General features: G+C 55.0%; 2 protein-coding genes across 5 annotated transcripts in view; both read right to left on the bottom strand.

The window, feature by feature from the left end:
- SMURF1 (SMAD specific E3 ubiquitin protein ligase 1) overlaps positions 1-564 on the bottom strand; it is a 44,891-nt gene extending 44,327 nt beyond the window's left edge. For all 4 annotated transcript variants that reach the window (XM_050317547.1, XM_050317548.1, XM_050317549.1 and 1 more), the window contains exon 1: positions 333-564. In XM_050317547.1, the coding sequence (XP_050173504.1) occupies positions 333-387 (55 nt within the window). In that variant the 5' untranslated portion in view covers positions 388-564. The remainder of the gene's footprint in view (positions 1-332) is intronic.
- A 1,903-nt stretch (positions 565-2,467) lies between these two features.
- On the bottom strand, positions 2,468-9,131 carry KPNA7 (karyopherin subunit alpha 7). The gene is made up of 10 exons (XM_050317558.1): positions 9,069-9,131; positions 8,288-8,425; positions 7,664-7,749; positions 6,474-6,742; positions 5,917-5,999; positions 5,168-5,431; positions 4,600-4,833; positions 4,126-4,308; positions 3,567-3,716; positions 2,468-2,548 (listed from the first exon to the last, which is right to left on the bottom strand). The coding sequence occupies exons 1-10, from the start codon at positions 9,129-9,131 to the stop codon at positions 2,468-2,470; spliced, it is 1,551 nt and encodes a 516-aa protein (XP_050173515.1).
- Between the last annotated feature and the right edge of the window lie 7,388 nt (positions 9,132-16,519).

The raw sequence follows: 16,519 nt of genomic DNA, 5'->3' as shown, positions 1-16,519 counted from the left end.
CACCCCCAGGAAGGAGCAGGGCGCCCTGACCTGCTGGAAAACGAGGGGGAGACAATGACAAACCCCCGGCCCCCAAATTTATGTCACCCCAAGGGGGGCTCAAACACCCACGGAGGGGCGGAAGGGGGGGGGGGGCAAGGAAAAAATATAAATAAATAAGAACGAAGAGGAGGCTCCGTGCGGCCACGGAGGTGGAAGCGGAACCGAAAAGCCATCGGATAAAAGTTAAGCAGCTCCGGGAGGTCGGGCCCGGCCAGGCCGGGCAGGGGGCGAGGGGAGCGGACCCCGGGCCCTGCGGCCACACACACACGGTGCTGCCGCCGCCCCGTTACCTGTGAGGCGGATCTTGATGCTGGATCCGTTCCGGCGGGTACCGGGATTCGACATCGCGCCTGGAGCAGGAGGAGCGAGGAGGAGGACGAGGAGGAGGAGGAGGAGGAGGCGGCGGCGGCCGAGCTCAACCGGCGGCCCCTCGCACCCCCGCCATGCGGGCCCGCCCGCTCCTCACGATGCCGGGGGGGGTCCTCGGCCCCGCGTGGCGGCGGCCGCCGCAGCCTCGGTCGCCTGAGCCCGCGGAGCCCCCCGAGCCCCCTCAGCCCCCTCAGCCCCCGCAGCCGCCGCCGACGCGCCCGCCCGGCCCGGCCCGGCCGCGCACAACGGCGGCCACGCCCTCGACACGCCCCCGCGCACGGCGGAGCCCCGTGACGTCAGCGCGCACGGCGGAGCGGCCGCGCCCGGGGCGCCATGATGGGAAGGTCGCGGGAGGGAAGGTCGGGGGCGGGGCGGGGAGCGCTCCTGGCGGGGGAAGGGAGGGGAGGGAGGGGGTGTGGGAATGGGGGATAGGGGTGGGAATGGGGGGATAGGGCTGGGAATGGGGGGGATAGGGCTGGGATGGGGGGACTGAGGGGAATAAAGGTGGAATGGGGAGGAACGGTGTGAATTTGGGGGAATTGGGCTGTCTGGGGGTGAATAGGTGTCCTCAGGGGTGGCACGCACGGAGGGGGTGTGGGGTGCCTGGGGTTGGCACGGGGGTCAATAAGGGATCTCAGGGGTGGACAGAGGGTGGTGAAACACTGGGCCAGGGCAGTGGTGGAGTCACCATCACTGGGAACGCTCAGAGAACAAGAAGATGTGACATTTAGGGTTTGCTGGGCTGGGGCTGTTCAGCTGAAGGTTGGACTTGACAATCTTGGAGGGTTTTTTCCAGCCTTTATGGTTCTCTGACTCCAAATGCTCCCCTGGGGCCAGGACGCTGGAGGCTTTAATTAGAAAAATTACCTTTTCTCACACATCTCTAGAGGGAGGCCGGGCTGCCCTGGGGACACAGCACAGCAGGATCTCGCCCTCCCTGCTCCCCATGGATGCCCCATCCCACCCCACCAGGATGAAGCAGGTGCCTCCAGGCCTCCAGAGCAAAGCACTGAGGCCAAAACTGCCTCTCCTCCTGCCTGGGGCAGAGCAGGGCAGCTCCAGGGAGCCAGGCAAGCAGCAGGTCCCACACCCACCCCAGCAGCCCTGGTGAGCCACCAGGCACTGGTCCCAGTCCTGCAGCTGCCAGGGCACACAGCAGGCACCTCCCAGCACTCCTCAGCAAAGGGCTGTGCTCTCCTCTCCCCTGCAGCCTGGGCTGCCAGGACGATGTTGTAACTCAGGGGCACAGCAGTGGGAAGGGCCCAGGGCTCTGTGTGAGACCCTCTGGCACAGGTTTATGTCTAGCACGTGCAGGAAAAAAGTCAAAGAGATCTGCCCTTCCTCTTTCCATCTTGGTTTTAGGCATCAGAGCAGCAGCAAGTGACAGCCCTGGGAAAGGCCACGTGGGATGCTCCACACAATCCACACTCAGGGTGCTCACCCAGCCCCCGGCTCCGCTCTGTGTCTCCACTTACACTGAGGAAGCACCTTCCTCAGATTCGTTTTACCCAGTGAAATGTGACCATTCCCAGGTGCCACAGCAGCCCTGTCAGCAGTGGGAGGGCACACACAGCCCTGCAGCTGAGGGAGCAAAGCCCTGAGCCCACCCAGGGTCTTTTGGGAGAGCCAAACCCCACGAAGGAGGGAGGGGAAAATGCCCCCTCATCTCACACTGAGCAAAACCTTTGAGATGCTTCGAGCCCTGCAGGGATGGAGCAGTGTCCAGTAGCTTGTTGTGAACCTTTGGGCTCAAGAGCCACATCAACTCCATCCTCAGCCTCTGCTCATCTGGAGAGAGGAAGGACAAGGGGCACTGAGTGCACTGGAAGCCTTAAGATGCTACTGGAAAAAAACCAAGCTGTGTCATTTGCAGCAGCACCTTAAAAAGGGGGGGAGAAAATAATCAAAGGCAAGAGGTACAAAGCCAGAAGTGCAATTTTATTGACAAGTTTCAGAAGTATAAAGACTCAGCATCTCTGCTCCTTGTGAACTGGATGTCTGGGCTCTTCCAAAGCACCTTCACCCACCAGCTCAGAGATGTGTCGTGCTTTCATCTTCAGAAGTTGAAGTCTTGCTTCTCCACTGAGAAATCATACAGCCCATCTTGGCCAGTCTGAGGCTCCAGGTCTGAATCTTCCTGTGAGGAAAGTGATATCCATCAGTTATAGGGTCTGCATCTGAATAAACCCAAGCTTTGTTTTACAGCAACTTACTGCTTTATTCTTGTTTTAAAGATTCAGCTGCTGTGAGAAGCTCTAACAGAGCCCTGGGAGACCAGACCCGAGTCCTCCTGCTCCTGACAGCACACACTGAAGCTGCAGTGTCCCTGCATCCCACACACAAAAGCAGCCAAGCCTATGGGCTCAGACACCACAGGGAGAAGAGAAAGGAGTGGCTGCAGTGGCAGAACTCACTCAAATTAAACTGGAACAGCCACAAACCAGGACTGCTTAGGAGAGATGTTCCCCCTGGCATCCAGCCCCTCAGGAAGGTGCTGGTGTGTGGGAGAGCTTCCCCCACAGCCTCTCCCAGGGACATCCCACAGACCCTGCTCTGGGCAAAGGACTAAACCAGGCATTTGCTCCCTGCTGCAGCTCAACCCAGCCTGAGTCTCAGCTCCAGGATCTGCCAGACCTTTAAGCCTCTTCCCTGATGTTTTCCCATCTGCAAGATTAAGGCTGGGACCAAGCATGGCATCTGTGACAGTCACTGGACCCTTGCAGCTCCTAGCTGGTGTCCCAGCCTCTTTTTCCACAGATTCATTACCATGGGAAGGGTCAAGTAACCCAAATGCAACCTGAGCACTGCTGTCAGCCGAGTGGGAGGCTTCCATTCATAGTGACAAGCCAGCTCAGCTCCGAAGGAGGAAACTTCTCCACATTTGGTATTCACATCAGCAACTGCAGTAAATCCAGCTGATGCCAGTTTAAATTCCAGCAGCAAGATGCTATCAAGGCACCCATGTCTGCTGTGCAACTCACTGGCTGGCAACTTGGAGCTTTCACAGACCTTTAGAAGCAGCTGAAAGAAGCTGCAAGGACTACTCCAGTCCTGGGGAGGTCTCCTCCAAAAGCCTATTTCAGTATCCTCTGTTCTTCATTCCAGTGCATAACAGCTTCATATTTTCAGATGAGGAACAGCAGAGGGTCCCTTACCTCACCAGAGAAGTACTTCTCTATGATGTTCAGGGCAGCTCTGTAGACCATGTTGTTCTCATGGTTTTGCAAGTCCTCAATTTTCTCCAGACCATTGAGCTCCTCCAGCAGCAGACACAACTTCTCGGTCTCTCCCAGCTTCTCAGCTGCCTGTAACATCAGGAAACCAAGCAGGAAAATAGAACATTGCATCAGTAGCAGATCTGAGATGGTCTTTACTGTAATTACAACCCTGACCTACAAGTCAAAAGGATCACAGTCCCTGAATTTACAGTCCCTACCTGATGCCAGGGATGTGACTGTGGTGTCTGTGGAACACCAATCCCTGCTGGGACAACAGCAGTGGCTTGACTGCCAACCAAATCATCCAGCAAGGAGGTGAGGAGGGACACTTTAACCTTGTCAAGCCCTTTGGACAACCCAAGAACAATTTAGACAACATTAAGTCTATCTCTTACTCCAAAAATCAACAGCCACTGTTCTAACCACACAGAGTGAGCACTTGGCTCACTCCTTGCTGCCCTTTCGGAGAAGCAATTCAAGAGATAAGAGGTCTTACCAGGAAGAGATTTGAAATGGTGTCCAGGATGATCAGGATAGTTTTGCTGTCCTTGGCTGAGAGCAGGTTGAGCAGAGGTTTGAGGATCCCAGAACGGACGAGCTCCACCACCTGATCCACTGTTCCTCCAGTCGTGATGTTGGCCACGACCCACACGCCCTCCTTCTGAGTCTTGAAGTCACCCTGGAAAAGCAGCACAGGGAAGGCATTCCCAAGCTTTAGCATCCCTCCAGGATCAGTGTGAGGTGAGGATAGTCCTCAGCTTGGACTGACCCCCCTCCCTTCCCAGCCCTTCGAGGACACCCAGCAGAGCTGCCAAGAGCAGCTCCAGGACACATTTCCATGCAGGTGTACTGACAAGTCTGAATGCCCAGGCTGCTCCATGAATCTCAGCAGCTCCAACACAGCCTGTTGAGGTGGCTCTCGGGGCACCACAGACCTCAGGAACCCCAGCAGAGCTTCCCCATCCCTCACCTTGTCGAGCAGCTCCACCAAGGGTGGCAGTAACCCACAGGTGATGAGCTGCTGGATCTGCTGGGGAGACCCTGCTGCGATGTTGCTGAGCGTCCACGCTGCTTCCTTCTGGATGGCCGGCTTGGTGTGCCGCAGCAGGCGGGGCAGCACAGCCAGCACCCCGGCGTTGATGGCTGCCTGGGTCTGCTGGTCCGTCCCTGTCACCACGTTCCCGACGGCACGCAGAGCTGGAGTCTAGACGGGGATTAAAGGAGATGAGGACAGGCCTTACCTCGAGGGATTCGTGTCAGAAAGTCCAGCAAGATCCCTCATTAAGTGCTTGATCCCCCAAACAAGGAGAGCATTGTGTGTGAGCACTGCCTGTTTACAGACCTGTCGCCCTCCTGTTTGCTCTAAGCAGCTTTGGAGTCTCTGTGCAGCCTCCAGCCACGGCAAGCTGGAGCAGAGCAGCTGTGGCTGAGGGGACAGCAGCCCACAGGTGCCACAGAATGAGGAGATGTGCCTTCCCTCCCCTCAAATGTTTCCACATTGATGCACCAGAGGATGGAGATTGCTGACTGTTCCCTACCATGACATTCAAGTTCATGTTGGCCATGAGTTCCACCAGCCTGGGGAGAACCCCGGTGTCCACCACGATTTGGATGCGCTCGTTGCAGCTGTCGGTCAGGTAGGAAAGGGCCCAGCAGGAGTCAGTGATGATCTCCTTGTCCTCGTGCTGCACCAGGCAGATGAGGACAGGCAGGATCTTGTGCACAGCGTCCAGGGGAGGGTAGGGGTTCTTGTTCCTGCAGAGGTTGGACAGTGTCCAGGTGATGTTCCTCAGGAAGCCAATCTGAAACACAGGGGAGGTGTAAGATCCCCAGAGAGCTTCTCAGCCCAGCTTATGCCACCCTGTGAAGGTCCTTCTCCTCCAGAGACAGAAAGCAGTGGGACAGGCACTATTGCAGAAGGGCAGAGAAAAGGCACAAATCCAGCAGTTTAGAGCTACCCAGAAAGCAGCAGAAGGAAGCTTGAAGGGCAAGTTCAGCCCTTCCACATGCATATGAAAGTCTGCCTTGCACCAGTTTCATCTTATTCCTGGGCTGAGATAGTCAAAGCTGGATAAGAAAGCCAAGACTGGAAGATACCACAGTGACTTGGAGACTGTCTGCTTGGCACCCCCAGCTTTGTGCACAGGCAGGGCCATAAAAGCAGTTTAGAGCAGGGTCTCCTTCAGTTATACAAACAGCTCGTGCATAACACAGATGACAGATCATCACTGCCCCATCACCCAAGTGATTAAGAGCTGTTAAGCCAAGAAAACTGAAGGTTATTTACTGGAGTTACAGGAGACACCAGAGCCAGCAAGGGAGGAATCACATCATGGCTGATAAGAGCATCTCTGTAGAGAGGACCATCCCCTGCACACGTAAAGGGTTGGTTATTGCATCTGTCCAAGTCACAAGACAGCCAACATCAAACAGCAATCAGACCTGCAGGGCCAGGGCTGGGTGACCAGGCTCCCCCACCACCATTAGGCATTTCCAGGTGGGAAGGATTTACTGGGCAGACTGGAGTACCAGCAGGGCTGGGTGGTGGCAGCCTAACCAGACACAACCCCTTCTTTTCTCCCTTCTAACCACATCAGGGGGTTAAACCATCCCAGCAGGATGGAGTCCATTTGGCTTTGGCCAAAATGTTCTTGCAGAGCCCACACAGGATCTCAGAGGCTGCCAGGCCACATCAGGGGCTGAAGGGTCAAGGGGTTCAGTAGGGGCAGCAGCTTGGGCACAAAGCTGCAGGGGGAGAGGGCTTTGGTGAGGAGCACCAATATTTTATCACCCCAGCACTGGCTCGGTCAGTGACCCTCTGTGTGCCCCCACAGCTCTCCTCACCTGCAAGGTTGCCCAGGGCCCACACTGACTGCTCACTGATGTGCATGTGGGGGGAGGACAGCAGGGAGATGAGGGCTGGGATGGCACCTCCCTCCACCACGGCCCTGGTGTGCTCCGAGGTGCCAGAGGCGATGTTGGTCAGTGCCCAGGCTGCCTCAAACTGCAGGGCAGCATCGTCAGCACGGCCCAGGAATTCCACCATCCTGGGGATGATCCCCAGCTGGATGATCTGGTTGATGGGGGGGTCCTTCTGCCTGGACAGCATTCTCCTGCAAGAGGACACAGCACAGCCTGCCATGAGGAACCCTGTGAGGTGCCACCACAGCCCATAACCAGGTACAAGGTTGTGGCTGGCAGGGGAAGCATCACCTGCTGCAAGAGATGACAGTTCAGCATCCCACCCCAGCAAACCTCAGCACAGGGGTTGCCACAGAGAGGGAAGACACAGCTAAAGATGCTGAAGCAACAGCAGGGTGTCTGTTGGAGTGCAATAGCTCACAGATCCTTTTGGGACCATGATAATGTTCCATGCCCCCTGCCTTGCAGGAGTTTGTGATAAAAATATATGCCACGTGTTCCCTTCCAGCCTGGCTTTGCCACTCCCAGGGTCAGGAGCACTGGCCAGCCCTGCACAGACCAGAGCTCAGCCAGCCAGTTCCAGGCTGTTTTTCCAGCTTAAAGACAAACATGTAATCTCTCCTGGAGCCTCAGGAGTCGTCCCTGCTGCCAACTGGGTGATGGTGACATCCTGCAATCCTTCCTACAGCCACCCCAGTGGGGACAGTCCCACTCAGCACCAGACCCTTACAGAGCCAGGCTCCCCACTCCTTGGCCTGCCCAAGCACTTGGCTCTGGATTTCCTGCAGGATCCACTGTGATCCCTGGCACAGCACAGGCACAGCAAGGGGGGCAGCAGCTGCAGGAGCCACAGCAAACCCCTCAGCTGGGCTCAACCCCCCAGGTCCGTGCTACGAGCACTGCCCACAATGTGACAGAGAGAAGTGTGGCACCCAGGGCACAGAGCAGGCACCAGCTGAGGTTCCCCAGAGCAGTTTGGGTTACCAGGCTCCTTCCCTCTTTGCCATCTCTCTAGAGAGCTCCTCAAACAGGAGTAAATGCCTTTTTGCCACCAGGACCCACCACAGCTCCACCAGCCGCCTCCCTCCTGGCCCAGGCAGCCAGGCACATACCTGGTGGCCTGTGTGGCCAGCAGCTGCAGCTTGGGGTTGTTGGAATTCACGCCTTCCACGATCTCCTCCAAGGACAGCTGAATAATCTGTGTCACAGGCAATGATTCAGAGTCAGACGGGGAGCCGGGACTCCCTCTGGTTTAATCTCTGCAGTCAATCAGCTGTCTAGACCCGAGTCAGTCACCACTTCATATCTAAGCGCTGTCTGTTCTTTATGCAACACAGTTTCGAGATGAGGCAGAGAATCCACAAAAGCCTTCAAGGCAACTAATGCTTATAATCAAGCACTGAAAGAGTCCCTGACACACCATAATGGGCCTGCGAGCTCAGTAATTACCCCTCGCTGTGCAGGGAGCCAGCCAGGAGCTGTGCCAGCTCCCAGCGAGCCAGAGCACCAGCCTGTTCTACCTGCCATTAAGGGAGGCCAGCACGACAAAATCTCCATGAAAAATAGCAAAGGCAGAGGCCAGGCAGTCTGAAACACTCGCCAGCACCGGGCATGGCAATCAGGAATGGCACCAGATACTTGACCCAGGTCACAGCAGCTGGACTTGGTAGTGGTCCAAGTAGGGGATGGTGAGTACTGCACCCATCCTGCCCAGCTGCAGAGGACCCAGCACTCACCTCATGTGGCCTGTTTTGTCCTGGAGGGACATTCTCGTCCTGCGCATGAAGGGACACATTTCTGCGCTTCAGGATCTGCTCATCCTTCTTGGCCTTCCTGAGCTCAATGCTCACCTCCATCCTCTGCATCCGCAGGGCCTGCAGGGGAGAGGGGAACATCCCAACAGTGTCTGCATCACCCCATTCCCCAGGGAGCTCATCTCTGCAACCCCCTGCCCCACATTTCCCATGTCAGGAGTGCAGAGAGCCAGCATCTCCTCGCTGAGGCCTGGGGGGTGAGGCAGGAGATGGGACAGTGTGAACCTCTCCCTCGGTGCCTCCCAGGGACATGGACTGCTGGATGAACTGACAACCAGTGGGTGTTTTTAGAACTAGATTTGCTGAACTTGAAAGGCAAAACCCTCATCTCCTCTACTGGCTCAAAGCAAGCTGACAGATCCCATGGTCCGACATCCCATACCAGCCCCCACTCCGCAGGGATAACTGCTGTGGAGAGCTCAGCAGGCTGGGGCTGAGCCACCCCCCTTCCCCAGCCCAAAGTCACCCACATCCCCCTGGCCTGTGTCACCACACTGCCTGCAGCCCAGCCTGCTCCACATCACATCTCCAAAGCCACCTGAGCATCCCTGCTGGCAGAGCCATCCCCCTGCTCCCCCACACAGGTAGATTTGAGGGCCATGGGCCTTCAGAAGAGTCTCCCCCTCTTGGAAAGAGGAGCAGGCAAAGCCCAGTGGGCTCTGCCCTGGCCCAAAGGTGCTGGCACAGGCAGGGGGGTACTCACAGCTGCATCCTTGCCCTTGTTCTTGAACTTCCTCATGCGCTGCTCCTTCTTCCCGACCTCCATCTCAGCAGGGTTGAGAGAGGTGCCAGCTGAATGTCTGCACGTGCTCTTGGGCTTCAGGACAGAGCAGGGTCAGGTCACAACTGCCCAGCAGCATCCACTGCCATCCACAGAGGGGGCTGGGCCCCCACTCCCCCCAGCAGCCTGTGCCACACATTTCCACCCCACACTCCCACCCAGGAAGATGCTGCGGGTCCCCTGCCCCAAGCAGAGCTCGGTAGGATCCTCACACACTGCAGCTGAGCCACTGAACTAAACACAAGCACAAACTACCACTTAATATCAGGCTACAAAAATTACAGCTGCTGCTGTAATCCCATGAGGAAGCCAGGCACAGGCTTCCCATGGTTACAGAAACACCACCTTCCTGTGGCTCTGATCCTGGGCCTTTTAGTTTTACTTTGACACACAGCCCAAGCCTATGAGGGCCTCTTGCCTCCAAGAGGATCAGCTCAAGGGCTGATTCAAGGACACACAGCCCAACCTGGCTTCCTACACCAGCCCCCCAAACTAAGGAAGACCCACAGTCACATGCAGAGGCATAAAGTGACCAAGTTCAGCTGAGGAAGGAGTTCTCCTGGAAATCCAGAAGCTAGTGCAGATTGCCAGCCTCTTCTTTTGGAGGAGCTCAGCAGAAGAGCACCACAACCCACCCACTGACACCAGCCCAGCAGGAGACCCAGCATAGTCCCAAACAGCCAGGAGAGCTCAAGCAGCAGCCTCATCACAGGGAACAAACAGCCACCCACCCCAAGACTAGAAGAACAACTCACCCCAACCCCTTCTCATACTCCACCCCCCTCAACTGCCTCTTTTATTGCCCCTGTGGAGCCATGTACCCCTCCCAGCTCCCCTCCAGGATTGGCTCTTCCCAGGCTCTTCCCGTTACCTCCACCTGCTCCCTCATCACAGCCACCTGGATGCACCTGGAGGAGGATGGATGCTGATGGCTACCCTGGGCCTCCTCCTTACATTTATGCTTTGCCCACTTTGGCCTTGTTTTTGGCCGGACCCTGGGTGGGTGATGCCAGCCTGGACCTGTGCAATGTCCCGTGACACTGGAGACGCTCTGGGCACTGCCACCCCATTGCTGTGCAGGGCACAGGCACTCTGGGGATGCCCCTGGTTTTTGTCTGGGTAGCTTGTGGGTGGTGCTGCAGGCCAGGAGAGCAACATCCTTCAGTTAGCAGGGCCCAGGACCACGGGGGGCAGCTGAGGGGAACCGGCTGCAGAGGTTGCAAATGAGCCAAGACAGGATTAAGAAACTTGGAGCATCATCAGGTGCTGAGCTGCTGGCTGGCACAGGCAGAGGGTGGCAAGGAGAGAAAGGCAGCAGGAACCCTTTGTCTTCGTGAGTCCTTTAGAGTTTGGCCAGGAGCTGCTGCGTTCTGTGCCCGTCACAGTCTCCATCAGCCAAGGGATGGGTTGCACTTCACAGAATCACAGAAAATGCTGAGTTGGAGGGGATCCACATGGATCCACAGGGATCATCGAGTCCAACTCCTGGCCCTGCACAGGCCCATCCCCAAAGTCACACCCTGTGCCCCAGAGGATCATCCAAACACTCCTGGAGCTCTGGCAGCCTTGGGGCTGTGCCCACTGCCCTGGGGAGCCTGTTCAGTGCCAACCACCCTCTGAGGGAAGAACCTTTCCTGATATCCAACCTAAACCTCCCCTGACACAGCTCCAGCCATTCCCTGGGTGCTGTCCCTGTCCCCCCAGAGCAGAGCTCAGGGCCTGCCCCTCCTCTTCCAGTGGACTCTCTCCAGTGGCTTCAGACCTTCCTTGTATTGCAGTGACCAAAACTGCCCCAACATTCAAGGCGAGGCTGCAGCAGAACAGAGCAGAACCACTGCAGGGCCAGGCTGGGCTTGGCTGCAGCACTGGGGGCAGATCTGAGATGTTGAAGGCACCCTGGATCTGCACACCCTCCACTCCATCACCCCTTTTCAGCCCCGTGAACCCCACCCCTGCACAGCTCTGTGTGTGTGCAGAGGCGCCAGCCTGGTCCAGCCGGTGGGGAAGGGAGGAGCGGTGCCTCCCGAGTGGGTAGGGAAAACAGCTATTAAAATATTTAATTAAAGCCTAATTTTAAACTGCCTGACATCTCTTTCTGCGAGGGAGGTGGGGAGCAGAGAAATTCCGAGCTGCAGGAAGGCGGGAGCGAGGTGGGAACAGCACCCACTGGGGGGGTCCGCACCCTCCACACCCCTGGACCCCCACACCCCGCCAGCCATCTACACAGAGCCATTGCAGACCAATTTACAGCAGTTCAGGGGACAACTAGTTCACTGAGTGGTTGTTTCCAGCATGGAAATACCCATGGAGACAGTGCAATACCCAGGCTGCTTCAAGTCATGGATTCAAATCCTGGGGGAAGGAGGGTCACACCAATTTGGCATTTTAAGGCAAATAAAAAGAGTTGTACCAAGCTTTGTGTGGAGGGTGATGGGGAGAGGTTTGAGAAAAGACCTTCAGACAAATCTGTTGTTTGGAGGCGTTAAAAAGCCAGTTGTGCTAATCCTGGCTGCTATGTTTTTAAGCTTCAAGTGCCACCGGTTGCATTATCTTGTTTCTTGGCTGCTTGAGACAGGAAAATTACATTTCAATTGCTTTTTAATTCAGCTTAATCTGGTGCAAAAGTTAGCGTGCACCCTCTAATTTTGTTTTCTGAGCGGTTTGTTTCCACTAATTCCTAATCAGCCAACGCTAAATCAAAACAGGCCTGGCTCAGGCTGAAATAGATGAGTCCTCGGCAACCTTGCCAAGCAATTTAATTAAATTGGCTTAAAATCACGCCCCCCAAGATAAGTGGGGGCAGCCTCCTGCACAGGCCAGCCCCCAGCTTTTGGTCCTCTGCCTGCAGAGCTCTGGCCCGAGGTGCTGCAGGGCGTGAATGTGGAAGGAGGATGTCAGAGGTTCATCCTTATCCTGGGCTGCTCTTTTTCTCCCCGCTCCTTCCATTTCCCCTCCACCTGCCAAGCACAATCAGCCCCATCCTGTTCAGTTCTCTGTCACTGCCAGCACAAGGAGGGAGGGGATGGGGAGAGAACACCCACGTGTGAAGGGATGAATGTCCCCCTCCCCGTGGGTTGCCCTGGTCCCTGATGGCATGAGAGGTGGCACTGCCACCCAGGAGCAGGCTGAGGGCGAGGGGGTGGATCTGAACCCGTGCTGAGGACACGGGCAGATCGATATTTGGGAAAGGGAACAACCACTGGGGGGGGCAGGGAGGGGAAGTTTTGGTTTTCAGCATAATAAGAAGGTTTCACAGCTAATGGAGAGCAAAGGAGATAAAACCCTAAATCTCCATGACAGTGTCCCCTGAGCTCAGCCTTGTGTGCTCAAGCTGAAAATCCACATCATGACAGGTATGAAAAGCTGTGGTTCTAGTTCAGAGGGGTTTTTTTGAGGCTGTTCTCCCACAGCCTGCCACCCTTCACCCCACCACTGCACCCTGCTGAGGCTCTGACTGGGGCAGATTTGAAAACACCCATTTTAAGCCCTGAGAGAAAAACCCTGATTTTCCCTCCTCTGTTTTTGTTGTTGTTTGTTTTTGTTTTTGTGTTTTTTTTCATGTTTCTTGAATAGGTTCACCCTCAGTGCCTGCAGAAAAGCTGCCAGTCAGGAAAGGTGGCATCTCTGTGGCAGGGTGAGACGAGGCAGAAACATCCCAGGATCCACTATGGGATGCTGCCTGGGCACAGCAGCTGGTTGGAGCAGCCCTTCTATGAGAGGGCAGAGAGGGAGCAGAGGGAGGGATCCCTGCCAGCCCCCAAACTTCTGCTCTCACACAGCAATGATGTAGTTCCATGAAGTTAACATCAGCAAATTATTTTTACCGAGGAAATATCCATGTGGGCTCCTGGAACAGCTGATGATGTAACTGCTGGTGGGTTATAGAGTCATCCTGGGTTGGAAGAGACCCACAAGGATCATCCACTCCAACCCCTGGCCCTGCACAGCACACCCCAACAATCCCACCCTGTCCCTCAGAGCGTTGTTGGCCGGGAGGTGCTCAGTGCTCTGTGCCAGGCCCAGGCTGAGTGACAGCCCCACGGCCACCAGAGCTGCTCTAATCAGGACATGCAGAAGGTGGGAGAAGGGATTTGTTGTTATCCCTGCCTCACTGCTGAGCCAGAGGCAAAGCCAAGCACTGCAGCTGGATTTTCTGAGGCTCAAGGTGCAGCTTGTTGTTGTTTCCTCTAATTTAGCGCAGCAGCCTCAAAAATGAGGTCGTGCTTTTCTCCTCCTCTGGTTTTCTCCCACTCCCCTGATTTTCTGCCCCTGCTCCTCTGCAGCTGGGGAGCCATGGAGATGTCAGTTCACTGAATCCTAGAGAATCACAGGATGGTTTGGGTTGGAAGGGACCTTAAAAGACCAACCAGTTCCACTCCCTGCCATGGGCAGGGACACCTTCCACTAGCCCAGGTTGCTCCAAGCCCTGTCCAACCTGGCCTTGGACACTTCCAGGGCTGGGGCAGCCACAGCTTCTCTGGCCAACCTGTGCCAGGGCCTCCCCACCCTCACAGGGGGGAATTTGTCCCCAACATCCCCTCTAACCCCACCCTCCATCAGTGGGAAGCCATTTCCCCTTATCCTGTCTCTCCAAGCCTCTATCCAAAGTCCTTTTCCAGCTCTCTTGGAGCCACTTTAGGCACTGGAAGGGGCTCAAAGGTCTCTCCAGAGCCTTCTCTTCTCCAGAGTGAACACCCCCGGCTCTCCCAGCCTGGCTTCACAGGAGAGAAAAGAATGAGGAAGGAAAAGAGGAGGAAGAGGAAAGAAGAACAGTTTTCCATCAATTCTTTTGGAACAGCTCCTGCTGTGGCCACGGGACCAACTCCGATGCTTTTCAAAGCAAAGTGTTCTCCATGGCCTCCTTCCAGCCAAGAAATGGGATCACTCTGAAATGCAGGTGATGAAAACCAAAAAGAGTCACACTGATGTTGTACAGAGTAGATCTAAATTTATCAATAAGGAGGCCTGGAAGAGCTGGGGATTCCCTGGGAATTAAGGCAAAGGGAATTTCTGCACAGGACAACAGCAGTGCCACACCAACTGATTATCCCTGGAGCTGGGGGGAGCCTCAGGGAGGAGAACAGCAGGGCTGGGTGTGAGCTGCAGGAGCTCATTCCTGCTTTCCAAAGGCAGCTGTTGGTGTCCGTAAGCGGATGCCCCAGAAAACCAGGACAGCCCCGGAGTGCCTGTAACTCCACACCAGGCTGAACGTTTTAAGGACCTAATTTTAACTTCTCTGAGCATCCTCCTTTCTGCCAGCCACAGAGGGATTAGAGTAACAGTTTTTGAAATTATTTAAAAATAACATCAGACTTAATCATAGCTATTTATTAAATCCATTATCCTCTGTCACTTAGGGGACACTGATTCAGCTGTGGAAACTATAATCACCTGTGGCCAAAAACCTCACTGCTGGTGTTTTTTTTTCTTTCTCCTAAAGGGCCCCACTTATAATTATTCTTTTAGCCCTTGAATCTGTAACTCAAGGAACTGAAACAGAGAAATCTATGGTGAATTTGGGGATGAGGCACAACAGTGGTGGAGAAACCTTGGAATTACTCAAAAAACCCACATAACTTTGTATAAATCATGCATGGCCTTGCTGCACAGCACCTAGAAAGGCTCTCTAAATGAGTGGAATACCTTGTAAACCATGCAGGGAAGAGAAACCCCATGAAAACACCAGAAAATCCATAGAAATCATGGGGTCTTGAGCCTCTGGATGCCTCTTTGCTGTCAGGGAGTCCATGTGCAGCTTAATTAGACGAGGAGATGAGCTTTCCTGCTGCCAGACGGATGCTCACCTTGCTCCAGCGCCTCTGATTATCACAGCTGAGGACAGCATTTCAACAGAAATTACTGTCTTTGTTTAAAGTGTGTATTTAGGGGCCTCCCTTCGAAAGCCACGCTCAGGAAATGCTAAAAAGGGGATTTGACCTGCGTATTCCACCTGATCACGGGAGCTGAGGATCATTTTGGCGAAGCCTGGGGGTGATGTTCATCTCTGTCTGAGCTGCTTCACATCTCACACACACACACTGAGTTGGAAATGAGCTTCCCACTGACAGAGGGCAGGGTTAGATGGGATGTTGGGGAGAAATCCTTCCCTGGGAGGGTGGGCAGGCCCTGGCACAGGTTGCCCAGAGAAGCTGTGGCTGCTCCATCCCTGGAAGCGTCCAAGGCCAGGTTGGACGGGGCTTGGAGCAACCTGGGCTAGTGGAAGGTGTCCCTGCCCATGGCAGGGGGTGGAACTGGTTGGTCTTTTAAGGTCCTTTCCAACCCAAACCATTCCAGGATTCTGTGATTCTACAGTTCCTTGCATTGAGTGCTACGACTGAAAATGTGAGCACTGAAAAGTTGGACACCAGGAAGACAGACTTGAACTCTGCTTTCCTGTAAGTGTGCCCTTCCCTGCAGAGTTTCTGATCCCATAATTGCACAGACTGTCTCCTGCAGGATCTGTGACTCACTGAGCACCTGGTGGGATTTGAAAGTCCCTGGCATTGTCCCCACCAGACCCTGGTGTGCCTCACGAACAGCGATCTGGCCTTGTTTGGTTAGAGCCTGGTCCTGTCTCTGTACAGACAACACCCCCTGCAGCCCTCACAGGAATACACTGATCCTCCCCAAGCAACAACAGACAACAGCTGAGAATGAGGATGCAGCTTTCATTATTTTTTAAATGACTAATAAATGCAAAACCATCTTGCTGTCTCCTGGGGCAGGTCTTTATATAACCCTGTGATCCTTCAGCAGGGCTTTCCGATCCGGATTCCGTTCCTCCCCAAACCATCAGGGATCAGTTTGCTGCTGATGCTGAAATGCAACTCTGAAATGCAGCATCCAAACTGAATTCCTTGTTATTCCAGGGCTTGCCAGTTCAGCACAACGGCTGAGGCTCTACAGCAAGCCATCAAAAGTGGGTTTGTACCCCTCATTCCTCTCCTTGCCCTCCTCCATTTACAACCTCCTTTTTTAATTGGGAATATCACTATGGACACCTGGGCTGCTGTGTTTAGCCTGGTATCCCTGGCAGCACATAGGGAGAGACCAGAACCTTTCTTACATGTGGTCTGTATTATATAGGAAGCATTTAGGTTGGATATATGGAGGAAATTCCTCCCTGTGAGAGTGGGCAGGCCCTGGCACACGTTGGCCGGAGAAGCTGTGGCTGCCTCAGCCCTGGAAGTGTCCAAGGCCAGGTTGGACAGGGCTTGGAGCAACCTGGGATTGTGGGAAGTGTCCCTGCCCATGGCAGGGGGTGGAATGAGATGAGCTTTAAGGTCCCTTCCAACCCAAACCATCCTGTGATTCTATACAGGCTGCTCTGCCCCTTATCTGAAGACCATTTTCCAGTCTGAATCAGACTTGTG

Source organism: Myiozetetes cayanensis, unplaced genomic scaffold, assembly GCF_022539395.1.
Source record: "Myiozetetes cayanensis isolate MyiCay16 unplaced genomic scaffold, myiCay2020 scf20-37, whole genome shotgun sequence".
Lineage (NCBI taxonomy): Eukaryota > Metazoa > Chordata > Aves > Passeriformes > Tyrannidae > Myiozetetes > Myiozetetes cayanensis.
Note: the sequence above shows the minus strand (reverse complement) of the source record. Positions and strands in the feature narration are given on the sequence as shown.

Bases quoted from the DNA above. Each gene is read 5' to 3' on its own strand.
- KPNA7 (XM_050317558.1), bottom strand. From the start codon at position 9,131: ATGGAGGTCGGGAAGAAGGAGCAGCGCATGAGGAAGTTCAAGAACAAG. The intron at 8,426-9,068 runs GTGAGTACCCCC...TCTCCCCTGCAG, and splicing joins ACAAGGGCAAGGATGCAGCT to GCCCTGCGGATGCAGAGGAT. The intron at 4,309-4,599 runs GTGAGGGATGGG...CTGCTTTTCCAG, and splicing joins TGGTGGAGCTGCTCGACAAG to GGTGACTTCAAGACTCAGAA.